The 12,823-nt window shown below is 43.4% G+C and overlaps 3 protein-coding genes across 3 annotated transcripts; 2 read left to right on the top strand and 1 right to left on the bottom strand.

Annotated features, from left to right (window-relative positions):
* The first annotated feature begins 1,427 nt into the window (after nucleotides 1-1,427).
* LOC103351513 (olfactory receptor-like protein DTMT) lies at nucleotides 1,428-2,378 on the top strand. The gene has a single exon (XM_008271084.5). The coding sequence runs from the start codon at nucleotides 1,428-1,430 to the stop codon at nucleotides 2,376-2,378; it is 951 nt and encodes a 316-aa protein (XP_008269306.1).
* A 5,807-nt stretch (nucleotides 2,379-8,185) lies between these two features.
* Nucleotides 8,186-9,146, top strand: LOC100357515 (olfactory receptor-like protein DTMT). Its single transcript, XM_008271085.4, has one exon. It carries the CDS (start codon nucleotides 8,196-8,198, stop codon nucleotides 9,144-9,146), a length of 951 nt encoding a protein of 316 aa, XP_008269307.1. The 5' UTR covers nucleotides 8,186-8,195.
* A 2,454-nt stretch (nucleotides 9,147-11,600) lies between these two features.
* Nucleotides 11,601-12,539, bottom strand: OR1R1 (olfactory receptor family 1 subfamily R member 1). Its single transcript, XM_002719030.3, has one exon. The coding sequence runs from the start codon at nucleotides 12,537-12,539 to the stop codon at nucleotides 11,601-11,603; it is 939 nt and encodes a 312-aa protein (XP_002719076.3).
* Between the last annotated feature and the right edge of the window lie 284 nt (nucleotides 12,540-12,823).

The raw sequence follows: 12,823 nt of genomic DNA, 5'->3' as shown, positions 1-12,823 counted from the left end.
TTAATGAGAGTTTGTAGCCTTTGAAGACTGAGGAATGCATAAGTATGTCTCAACTTGAAGGAAAACAATATAAGTAAGTAATGAAACATAGGTCCTATCTGGGTACCATGCCAGCTGCCAGCTCTACTGCAGGCATGGCCTCCCTACACGGAGCTTGCAGTCTGGTGGGGAAGTCAGATTAAACTAGTGATTTAGGACATGAGTGCTATGGGATGAGTACTGGGAACAGTGGTAACGTAGGAGCAAATCTTAACAGGTCTGGTGAGACACCAAAGGTTTAGCTGAGCAAATGACATCTATACAGAAGAATAAGTGGGAGTAAATCAGGTAGAAAGGGAGCAGAGGGAATAGATGCTAGTTAGGAGGAACAGCAGGTGCAAAATGCTGGAGGCAAGAAATGATCATTTTTAAGTCCATCACTGCTGGAGAGTGGGGTCAGATGATAGTGTGGAGGTCGGCAAGAGTCAGGTCCTAGAGCACCACTCCTGCCCGTGAAAGGAATTTTGCCGTTATCTTAAGAGCAATGAGAATCCTCTGAAATACTTAGTCAGGAGAAAGATGTAAGAACACCACAATGGGAGAAAAAGATTGTTGAAGGAGAAAAGCCCTGAAGCAGAGAAACAGGGAGATGAATTGAGCAGCTGTTTTAACCATCCATTTCAGTTAAGATGTCGGCCTGGCCTAGGATCGTGTGTTTGGATACAGAGTGGATGATCAGAGAGCTAAGTGTAGAATCTATAGGCTATGTTAGATTGGAGTTGATGATGAGAGGAGAAATGAATGAAATAAAACTCACAGAGCTTTGATTTGATACTGGATTCCTTTCACTGATTGTGAGAATGGAGAAGGAGAAGTTTGGGAGAGGGACTAGGTGAGACTCGAGTTTCATTTGGGATCTGTTGAGCTTAAGATGTCTGTGATCCCTCCACAGGAAGATAATCATGGAGCGGTGGGATACAGAGTTCTGTGGGTTAGATAGATATCTACACTAGTGTTTAAATGGTAAGCTAATACAAGTGGAGGGCATGGTTCTGCTTGTAGGTATACATAAAGTTGTAAGAAAATTATATTTAGAAAACCTTGAGGAAAATTAACAGGTAAGAAACAGACAGAGTAGGAGCCAATCATAGTTTTTGAGTGGTCAGAAAGTAAACTAATAAATTTGTGTCTCAGGAACTAATAGATAATAATGTTTGAGAAATAAAGGAGTACTGTAACATGTAAAAAGAAATGAAGAAATAAGGCATTTATGGCTATGGATTGTAATTGCCTACATCAAGAGTAAAGACATCGTTATTGTGATGTGAGTGAAAGGAAGTATTTTGACAGAACATTTAATAAATAATGTATCATAGAAATATGTTGATTTTTAAATTCAAGCTTTAGGGGACACTGTTATTTCTTCCTAAAGGTACTAGCCACACAACATGACAGGAAAGAACCAAACCACTGTGTCAGAGTTCCTCCTCCTGGGCCTGCCCATCCAGCCACAGCACAAAAACCTCTTCTACGTCCTGTTCCTGGCCATGTACCTGACCACAGTCATAGGGAACCTCCTCATCATCATCCTCATTCGACTGGACTCCCGTCTCCACACGCCCATGTATTTGTTTCTCAGCAACTTGTCCCTCTCTGACCTCTGCTTCTCCTCTGTCACAATGCCCAAATTGCTGCAGATCATGCAGAGCCAAGTCCCATCCATCCCCTATGAAGGATGCCTGGCCCAAATGTACTTCTTCCTGTTTTTTGGAGACCTGGAGAGCTTCCTCCTTGTGGCCATGGCCTACGACCGCTATGTGGCCATCTGTTTCCCCCTGCACTACACCAGCATCATGAGCCCCAAGCTCTGCTTCTGCCTGGCGGCACTGTCCTGGGTGCTGACCACATTCCATGCCCTGCTGCACACCCTGCTCATGGCCAGACTGTCTTTCTGTGCAGATAATGTAATCTCACACTTTTTCTGTGATATGTCTGCTCTTCTGAAGTTGGCCTGCTCTGATACCCATGTCAATGCATTGGTGATATTTGTCACGGGAAGCATCATTCTCGTCATCCCTTTCCTACTCATTATCACATCCTATGCAAGGATTGTGTCTTCCATCATCAAGGTTCCTTCTGCACGGGGCATCCGTAAGGCCTTCTCCACCTGTGGCTCCCACCTGTCTGTGGTGTCGTTGTTCTATGGGACAGTTATTGGTCTCTACCTAATCCCGTCAGCCAATAATTCTACTGTGAAAGAGATTGTCATGGCTATGATGTACACTGTGGTGACTCCCATGCTGAACCCCTTCATCTACAGCCTGAGGAACCAAGACATAAAGGGAGCCCTGGGAAGAATTAACTGTGGAAAGAAGACTCTCTTCTCTCTAGGATGTTAGTACCTTAAATATGTACATAATTTTATACTGTATATTATTGATATTAATATTGGAACAGTATCCCAGATACTTTCATCACTTTGTAGACCTCTATTAAAATGGCATATTATGCAAATGTTCCAAATACAAAAGGGATGATGTGTTGGTGACTTGTTGAATTAGGAAGAGACTTATTTCACTCAGCATGATGTGTTCCAGATTCCTCCATTTTGTTGCAAATGACTGGATTCCATTTTTTTTTTACTGCTGTATAGTATTCTATAGAGTACATGTCTCGTAATTTCTTTATCTAGTCTACTGTTGATGGGCATTTGGGTTGATTCCAGGTGTTAGCTATTGTGAATTGAGCTGCAATAAACATTAAGGTGCAGACAGCTTTTATGTTTGCCAGTTTTATTTCCTTTGGGTAAATTCCAAGGAGTGGGATGGCTGGGTTGTATGGTAGGGGAAGAAGGTATTGGTGGGTTGGCTAATACCTTTCTCTTTGTCCTCCTGAGATGACCTTGAAAAAATATAAAGAACTATTATTTCAAATCTTCTTTTGCCTAACACTGTCAAATTTATCACAGGTTTTGATCATACCATCCACAACTCTGACTTAATTGTGGTATCATTTTGAAATAGTGTTCTGTATCCTTAGATCAATACCAAGTTGCAAAATCTTAACCTCTGAGCCTCCCTATGAATGTCTCCCACATATCCTCCCCTGTAGAAAATTTCATATTATTTCTCTGTTTGTATTTTAACCTTGTGTACAATGTTTGTTAAATTGTATTTATTACAATGAAATTTATAGCTAAACAGTGCAAAACTGAAGAGAAGTGAATTGGAATAAAGTAGAATGGTGCAGAACCAGTCCAGCTGGCTCCTGCCCCTGGCCATCCATAGATTCATTCTCCATGAAACATCTATAAGAAATCTTTCTAAGAAGGTAAATTTGATTGTCTGCTCTGCCTAAAATATGTCAGTGATTTCCCATTGTCCTTTTGTAAAATACAATGGCTTCCATGGCTTTTTAAGACAAGACTGCCTGCCCCTCAAGCTTTATTGCCTTATCTCTTACCCCTGCTCCACTCCAACCTGTCCCCATATTTTGCCTTCTTCCAACACAAACCCCTCAACTTCCCAGCCACTTGCTAATGGACTCCAAGTTCTCTCTCATCTTTGGGGTTTTCCATATTACATTTCTTCACTCTGAATATTTTTATTTACATTTCTTGTAAAACTCTTCATATTCTACATAAACCCTGTTAATGAAAAATAAAAGATGTCTTCCATGGCCTGCTGCACAAAGCTAATTGTCCTTGATACATGCTCTCACTGATCCTGTGTTTCTCCTATGACATGATTTGTGATACTTACTGGTAGCTTATTTAGTCGTCATTTTTGCCAGCTGGACTATAAGCTCCTAAGTCCAGAGATCAGGTCTACTTTGGCTGCTGTTTTCCCCATAGCACATGACTTGGCTCCTTGCATGTTGTAGTTTCGCCTTCAATATTTCTCTATGAACCAGTGAACTAATGAATAAACATTCCCATGTGAATTGGTCAACACACTACTCATTATCATGGAGCTTAAAGTCCAGATGAAGAGGAAATATTGGTATATAGGGATGGACTCATTGGATAAGAGAGATGATTAAGTGCTGTAATATTTGATTCCTATAATTGTTTAGTTGATGATATAATGCAGAAAATTCAGTAAAAGGGAGATACTAGCATGGGCTGTGATGATCAAGGTGAGATTTATTAAGAATATCATAGTGACGGGCTGGCGCCGCGGCTCAATAGGCTAATCCTCCACCTAGTGGCGGCGGCACCCCAGGTTCTAGTCCCAGTCGGGGTGCCGGATTCTGTCCCGGTTGCCCCTCTTCCAGGCCAGCTCTCTGCTGTGGCCCAGAAGTGCAGTGGAGGATGGCCCAAGTGCTTGGGCCCTGCACCCCATGGGAGACCAGGATAAGCACCTGGCTCCTGCCTTCGGATCAGCGCGGTGCGCTGGCCGCAGTGTGCTGGACGCAGTGGCCATTGGAGGGTGAACCAACGGCAAAGGAAGACCTTTCTCTCTGTCTCTCTCTCTCTCTAACTGTCCACTCTGCCTGTAAAAAAAAAAAAGAATATCATAGTGAGAAAAATCCAGAATTCTATCTCTGGATGTGATTTATTCAGAAATGTGACTCAGAAAGGGGCATGGGTAAGGTGGGGAGGGCAAGTGCTGGATTTATTGCTAATGAGTTTCTTGGGGACCCAGGGATCCCAGGGGTCAGAGCACTATAGAAGAGAGGGGTCACAGGCAAAGGCAGGGACTCCAGCTGGAAATGCATGGCATGGAAGTAGAAGACAGCGAGCAGGCCCTGAAGCCACATTAAGACTCGTGGGGTGAGCTGGCAGGGAGTTCCAAGGCAGGTACTGTAACATCGCCTCCCACTGATGCCGCTGTTCTACAGTGTGGTTCTCACAGCGTGGTTTAGAGATCATCATCTTTCTTGTTTCCCACTCTCAACAGAAACTCTCACCTCCAAATGTGATTGGGGATTAACAGAGCTGCTACCTGGGACTAATATACTGGATGTCTGTGGAGTACTTTATCCTTTGTCAATCATTCTAAGCCCCCTACCACCACCCCCATTTTGCAAGGTGTGTAAGGTTCACTGGAGGTAGAGTATAAGGTTAGAAAAGTTCAGTTATTTGCCAGGGTCACAGGTCAATGTGATGGAATCCAACTCCTCTGGCTCCTAATTATTTTTTCTTGGGGGCTAGGTAAATAGAATGTCAGAGACCATCCTGAGAGCCCCTCCATGTGGCTGGCTTTCTTCATCCTCCACTGAGCTCTGCTGATGTTACTAGCTTTACGTAGTGATTGATAAAACCCATAACTTGGAAGGGAATCTCTGGTATTTGGGCTGCCACCTATCCTTTGTGAGTCAGGGAATTCCACAGTGCTCTTCTGCACCTCTTTCCAAGCACCAGGGTATGGGGTTCACTGGGTGAAAGCGGGGTTTAAGGAAAAACATTGCATCCATGCCACAAAACTAAACAATGACAGTAGCAAGACTCACAAATGCCACCATAGCATGTCACACCATCTGGAAAATATTTACATGGAGTGTTTAATTTTCTCCTTTCTGTAGCATTATGTATTAGGTGTTTTTGTATTTCCATTAGGCCAATGGAAGAATTTAGGCAAAGAGAGGTTAAGTTCCTTGGCCAATGTCATGAATCATGTAGGTGTGGAGCAAGGTGATCCCAGGACACTGGCTGCAGGGACCACACACTTAAGTGCTGTGTACACTGTCCTAGAGATTTCCCAATCTCAGCTATCGCCTGTGACACAAGCAGGAGCTCTCTCTCAGTCCCACTTCCTACTCTCCTGGGTATCAAGTTAGTCACAGTGTAATTGGATTCAGTGTTTTAGGAGAGTTCACTATTTGTCGATGATGAAAGAACTCCTGCCTTCAAATCCTTAGCAACTCAGACCTTCCTGTTGCTCTGCAGCTTGAGCAGCCCCTGTAGGTCTAGGAGAACCTCAGGCAGAGCCTTGCAGGAAACATGGGTTTGGATCAGTCTGGGCTGGTCATCTCCTTGCCCATGTCCACTGAGACAGGAGGCTGAAGGAGTTTGGTAGGGCAGTGGGCTTTACTTTGGGGAGGAATTCTTGGGGGCAGATTGGCAAGGAAGCATGTGGCCGACCGCTGTGTCTAAACCTCTTCCAAGAAATAGGTTTCAAAGTAGGAGAGCATGTGTGACTGTGAATCCCCCGTTCAAATCCACTTTGATTTAGAAATAATGCTTGTGTGCTGGTGTGTCTCATTCAGGGTCATAAACAAAGTAAAGCAGATGGTGTCTGGCTGCCCATGCTCTGCTCTGAATGAAGCTGTTCAGTGTATGAGAGCAGCCTTTGGCCTTGCCTGCAGTCACCCAGGCTTGCTGGCAGAGGCTTGATCAGAGGTCTGCGACGAGCGACCCACTGCCCAGTTCTGAGGACCTGCAGCTCTTAGAACAGTTGAACCAGCTTTGCTTGGAGCAGTGTGGGTAATGCCTGGTGTTCTGGTTAACAGGAAATAAAAGGAGAGCAAAGTTCTCTGATGAGATTAAGCCTCTAGGCGTCCTGCGATTTCCATTTCATTGTAACCCAGAGAATTAAAAAGTGCTCTCATGCAGAGAAGGGACAAGGGCCAGCCTTGGCAGATGCCTAGGGAAGTAGCCTTTTGCTTCATTCTGAGCTCTGATCAGGTGTTGGTAGTGATTTTTAAGCATCCCTTTTGCCTGTGATGATGTAACTCTAAATTCTTAAAGTAAGCATATGAAGGTGATTTCAGATGTGAAAAGGAGGGATTACTAGTGATGTAGACTTGGCTTTTATAGGTGAAATTAGTGTATGGCTATTTTTGTGTTGTAAATTTTTCTTCTTCATATTAGTTAGCTTTTAAAATTGAATTTTAGGTTCTGGAAATCATTATACAGAGCCAGGGAGTTATTCGTTCCTTGGAAATTTGAAAAAGAACGTTTCCTCACCCAATTATAATTTACACATAGAATATAAATCTCTTTTTTAAAAGTTTTATTCATTTGAAAAGCAGAGAGAGAGAGAGAGAAAAGAAGAGCGACAGAGAGACAGAGAGATGCTCCAACCACTGGCTTATTCCCCAAATGCCCACAAAGGCCAGGGATGGGCCAGGCTGGAGCCAGGAGCCCTAGAACTCAGTCTGGGTTCCGGGCCCCAAGTGTTTGAGCCATCACTAGTTGCATCTCATGAAGCACATGAGCAGGAAGCTGGGTCAGAAAGCGGAGTGGTAACTCAAGCCCATTTGCTCCAATATGGATTGCAGGTGTCCCATGCTGCATCTTAACCACTACACCAAATGCCTGCCCCTAGAATACAAATCTTAAGGAACAACTCACTGAATTTGACACCTGTGTACCCATTGCAGAGGTTATGATGTAGAGCATTTATATTACCCCCAAAATTTCCCTCATGCCTCCCTATCAGTACCTGCCTCCATCCACTACTTGGTCACTATGGGTTAGATTTGACAGCTCATGAATTTCAAATAAATGGAATCATATAATTTTTTTTGAGTCTGGGTTATTTTACTCAACCCAGTATCTTCAAAGATTTCTCAATTTTTTTTATGCTTCCTGAATAACAGGAAAACTCTGAAGTTAAGCTGTCTGGACTTACGTGGCAGATCTGTTGGTGGGTAATTCTGAGACCTTAAATGTGTTACTTAATTGGTGCAAATACCTAGTTCTTTGTCTAAAAAATAAAGATAATTGTATCCATCTCATAATGTTGCTATAAAGAGTAAGTCAGTTAATGCATCTGAAGCTTTTCTGCCCCATTGTTTAGCAAGAATAAGCACCTGCAAATGTTGTCATGGTCTCATTATCAGTACTGTCACTTGAATCACCACCATCTTCATTCCTGAGTGCTGCGAATGCTGACTGGTTTTCTGATGGGCTTATTATCTGCATCCCTAAGCTAGAAGTGTTTTCTAGCACTACTTTCTATCTACTTTCAGACCATGTGATCTGACCTTACTCATACAAAGGTAATAGAAAGTTCTTATATATCCTGGAATATCATTGACTATGACCCACAAGTTGATGTGCTTTTGTAGTTTTTCTTTATGGAAATTTTTATTTATATACCTGGAATAGGACAAATTAAGTACTTAAATAAACTCTTATGAGTATTTAAAAATACATTTCTGAAAGTTTTGAAATGTGCATATCTGTGTGCATGTGTATGTATGTTTGTGTACATTCATATCTTCATACAAATTATTCTTAATTTTGATAAAGGTTTTTAAAAAACAACATGGAAAGAGGAAACCAAACTGTCACATCAGAGTTCCTCCTCATGGGTTTGCCTATTGAACCAGATCAGCGAGACCTGCTCTACGTCCTGTTTCTGGCCATGTACCTGACCACCATCCTGGGGAACCTCCTCATCATTGTCCTCATTCACCTGGACTCCCATCTCCACACGCCCATGTATTTGTTTCTCAGCAATTTGTCCTTCTCTGATCTCTGCTTCTCCTCTGTGACCATTCCTAAATTGCTGCAGATCATGCAGAGCCAAGTCCCATCCATCTCGTACTCCGGCTGCCTGGCCCAAATGTACTTCTTTCTGCTTTTTGCAGACCTGGAGAGCTTCCTCCTTGTGGCCATGGCCTACGACCGCTATGTGGCCATCTGCTTCCCCCTGCACTATACCAGCATCATGAGCCCCAAGCTCTGCTTCTGCCTGGTGGCGTTGTCCTGGGTGCTGACTGCATTCATCTCTTTGTTGCATACGCTGCTCATGGCCAGGCTGTCTTTCTGTGCAGACAATGTGATCCCCCACTTTTTCTGTGACATGTCAGCTCTGCTAAAGCTGGCCTGCTCTGACATTCAGATAAACGAGATGGTGATATTTATCTTGGGCAGTCTTGTCATTATTGTTCCATTTCTGCTGATCTTCTCATCCTATGTACGCATTGTGTCCTCCATCCTCAAGGTCCCTTCTGCCAGAGGCATCCGCAAGGCCCTCTCCACCTGTGGCTCCCACCTGTCTGTGGTGTCACTGTTCTATGGGACAATCATTGGCCTCTACTTATGCCCTTCAGCTGACAATTCTACTGTGAAAGAGACCGTGATGGCTGTGATGTACACAGTGGTGACTCCTATGCTGAACCCCTTTATTTATAGTTTGAGGAATCAGGACATAAAGGGAGCCTTGGCAAGGATCTTTTCAAAGAGAACAATTCACTTTTCTCTGGGACAGTGACTCTAAAGAGTCAAGGGTATTTCCAAACATTAGGTCTGTTATCGAAAATAAGTCATGTTCTGAATAGCTTAATGGCACCCAAGCTTGGCACTGCCAATGCAGAACCCGCTGCACCACCAGAGGGAGTTTCACATTGTTTCACCATGAGGGGGTCCACTGTCCTTCTTGAGTTTACCACTGTGACTCAGATGTGATGTAGACCAAGCCTGACATACCATGGATGCTCCATGATTATTAGTCAAGGTTGAATAAATGCCATTCCAACTTTGGTATTATACTGAAAAATTGTAAAGTAGTTTATAATTCCCTAAATCCAAATTCCCCAGCCACTTTAGCGCTTTGCTTCTGTCAAATATATCCAGTAAGGAATATCTTCCAATTGATTATGTATGTGATCATGATTTCTCTTCTTGCTGGTTCTCAAATTGTCTTTTCTTGGATTGATAATTCACTTCATTAGTGATCATATTCTAAAATTATCTTTATTTTTAATTAACTGTGCCAGTAATTTGTCAGGTAATGATGAATTATTTCTTTGGACATCTGTTTTTAAGTTTGATTTGATTTTATTTTTTAAAGATTCATTTATTTATTTGAAAGGCAGAGAGTTACAGAGAGACAGAAGCAAAGAGAGAGAAGTCTTCTATATGCTGGTTTACTCCCCAAAAGGCCCCAACAGCCAGAGCTGGGCCAGTCTGAAGCCAGGAGCCAAGAGCTTCTTCTGCGTCTCCCATGTGGGTGCAGGGGTCCTAGGACTTTGGCCATCTTCCACTGCTTTCCTAGGCCACAGCCAGATAGGAAGTGGAGCAGCCAGGACTAGAAGCAGAACCCCTGTGGGATGCCAGCACTATAGGCAGCAGCTTTACCGCTATGCCACAGTGCCGGCCCCTGGTTTTATTTTTAATTGACAAATAATAATCGTATATTATAATGGGGTAGAGTGTGATATTTTCATACATATGTGCATTGTGGAATGATCAAATCATGTCCATTAGCAATGTGTACATTTTGGATGTTTCCCTGTTGATTTAAAATTGTACAGTCCAAAAGGGACCATAGAGTTATGTTATACACTGTTTTATTTATAGGCATTAAAGGATGGCCCAGAGGACAGCCTATGGTAACGTAAGGTAGATGATAGATAGGACTAGACTCTATTTATGAATCCCAAGTAGCTGTTCCCTCCCCACACACCCCCTGGGATATTCTTCTGAAATTATTTTATGCTTTCTTTTTATTTATTCTGTTACCAAGCATAATATTAAAGTGCCTTGAAGACAGACGCACTCTTGTCTTTATAATGCCTAGTTGAGTACCTTGCATTTGTTAGATGTAGAACAAATAACTATTGATTTTATTTGAATGCATTTTCATACTTCTTGAAAAGAATTTATGGCTTTAAAAATCTCACTTTTTAAAATAAACCTTCTTAATAACATCAATGTTGACTTTATTTCTTTTTAAAAAAATGTTATTGATTCCTGATGTAATGGATACTCACCAGAAAACACCCAAGCAACAAAGAAATGAATACAGTGTTAGGATCCCCCAATGTTTTCTGCCCTTCTCTTCCATAAGGACAGTTAAAAGTTAGGAAGCACTACTCCAGACATTTTTGTGCACAGACTAACATTCTGCACATAGTAGGGGTAATTTACACAATTCTCTCATTGTTTTCATTTGTGAATTCATCATTTTACATAAGTTAGTGTAACTATTTTAGAAGCTACATAGTGTTTTATTGAGCTGATGCATTTATCATAAGGCGTTTAAATCATCTGCTCAATGGACACTTAGGTCATTTTCAGTTTCTCATTATTTTGAGAAATATTTCAATTTTATATCCTCCGTGTTGAGGTTTTTTTTTTTTTTTTTTTTTTTTTGGCGGGCTGTCTTGTCCTGGTTTTTTATGGCTACATCCTAGAAATAGGTGTACTAGATCAGAGAATGTGAACCTTTTATTGACATTGCCAAATTGAGAACTGCTGTAGACCCCTTCCAAGAGTAAATGTGAGTGGCTGTTTTTGCCCTGTGTCACCAATACTGGATATTTGGCCTTCAAAATATTTATCATCCTCATATTCAACATATGATCGATTATTGATTCTAAATTAAACTTCTGTCTAGTCAGTGAAGTCAAACATCTCTATGTAGCCACGCTTTCTGTGCATTTCTTCTGCCTTGAGTAGATTTTTTTTCTTAAGGGTAGTGTCACTTTGTCTTAACAGGTGATATTTCCCTGTTTTTTTATGTTTTGACTTTGGTAGGGGTGTATTTTTCCTTACTGCAGGTTTTAAATCTTGATGTAGATAAACTGATTTTACTTCAACATATTTATGAAACATTTATATATAATATGTATAATGTATGCGCTAAATGTATTATTTTACATGTTTAGGGCTTTTCTATTTCAAATTACGTCACCCCTTACTTTGCTCTAGCTCTTGTCCACCTTCACGCCTTGTGGATCCTCCATCCGAGCCCCCTTCTTAGGGCGCCCTTGACCTCTTTGTTGCGAAGGCTGTAGATGAAAGGGTTCAAGGTAGGGGTGACCACCGCATAGAGTACACTGGCCAGGCGGTCGTAGCGGGCCGAGTAGGCAGACGCAGGCCGGAAATAGACGGAGAGGACTGAGCCAAAGAAAAGCAGTACCACCACCAGGTGGGCCCCGCAGGTGGAGAAGGCGCGGTGCCGGCCCACAGCCGACCTAACCCTGAGCACGGCGATCAGGATGAGCGCATAGGAGAGGGACACGAGGAGCAGCGGGGTCAGCACCACAGCCAGGCCCTCCGAGAAGATGGCAGCCTCCGCGGTGGACGTGTCCGAGGTGGCCAGGCTCAGCATCACGGTCATGTCGCAGAAGAAGTGGCGCACGGGGGCGGTGCGTGGGTAGGCGAGCGCGGAGATGAGTAGCGTGTGGAGCAGGGAGTGCAGGTGCGCCACAGCCCAGGACGCCACCACCAGCGTGGCGCAGCGCCGGGGCGTCACCTGCACACCGTAGTGCAGCGGCCGGCACACTGCCACCGCGCGGTCGTATGACATGGCCGCCAGCAGGTAGCTCTCGGTGATGCCCAGGGCCACAAAGAAGTACATCTGAGAGAAGCAGGCCTGGAAGGACACGGCCTGGCCCGGGTGGAGCAGGCCGGCCAACAGTCGGGGCACCGTGACGGTGGTAAAGCACACGTCCACGAGGCTCAGGTGACCCAAGAAGTAATACATGGGCGAGTGCAGGGTGCCGTCAGACCTCACCAGCACCACCATGCTCAGGTTGCCCAGGGCATTGAGCAGGTAGACACTAAGGAAGAGCAGGAACAAGAGAGGGTGGGCGTCTGCCCCATCCATCAGGCCGAGGAGGACAAACTCTGGGGTGGATGTGAGGTTGGCCAGAGCCATGGAGTGCCTAAAGGCATGCCGATGCCAAGGGGAGGCCTAAGTCCTGGGAATCCCATGATGTTCCATAAGTGAGAATCTGTAGATAGAGAGATGGTTGATTGACAGATGATAGGTAGATAAATAGTACAGATAGGACAGATGATAGATACAGATGGTAGATGGACTGATGAAGACATGTACATATATAGAATTTGATTCCTGTGGTTTAAATGGGTTGAAAATCACACTGCTGGTCCAATAATCCGAATCTTGTGAAGAAACTAGTTTGCAGATGGATGTTCTAG

This window comes from Oryctolagus cuniculus, chromosome 17, assembly GCF_051225735.1.
Source record: "Oryctolagus cuniculus isolate XC-2025 breed Fujian yellow rabbit chromosome 17, ASM5122573v1, whole genome shotgun sequence".
Classification (NCBI taxonomy): domain Eukaryota; kingdom Metazoa; phylum Chordata; class Mammalia; order Lagomorpha; family Leporidae; genus Oryctolagus; species Oryctolagus cuniculus.
The sequence above is the reverse complement of the archived record's forward strand: the minus strand, read 5'-3'. Positions and strand labels throughout refer to the sequence as shown.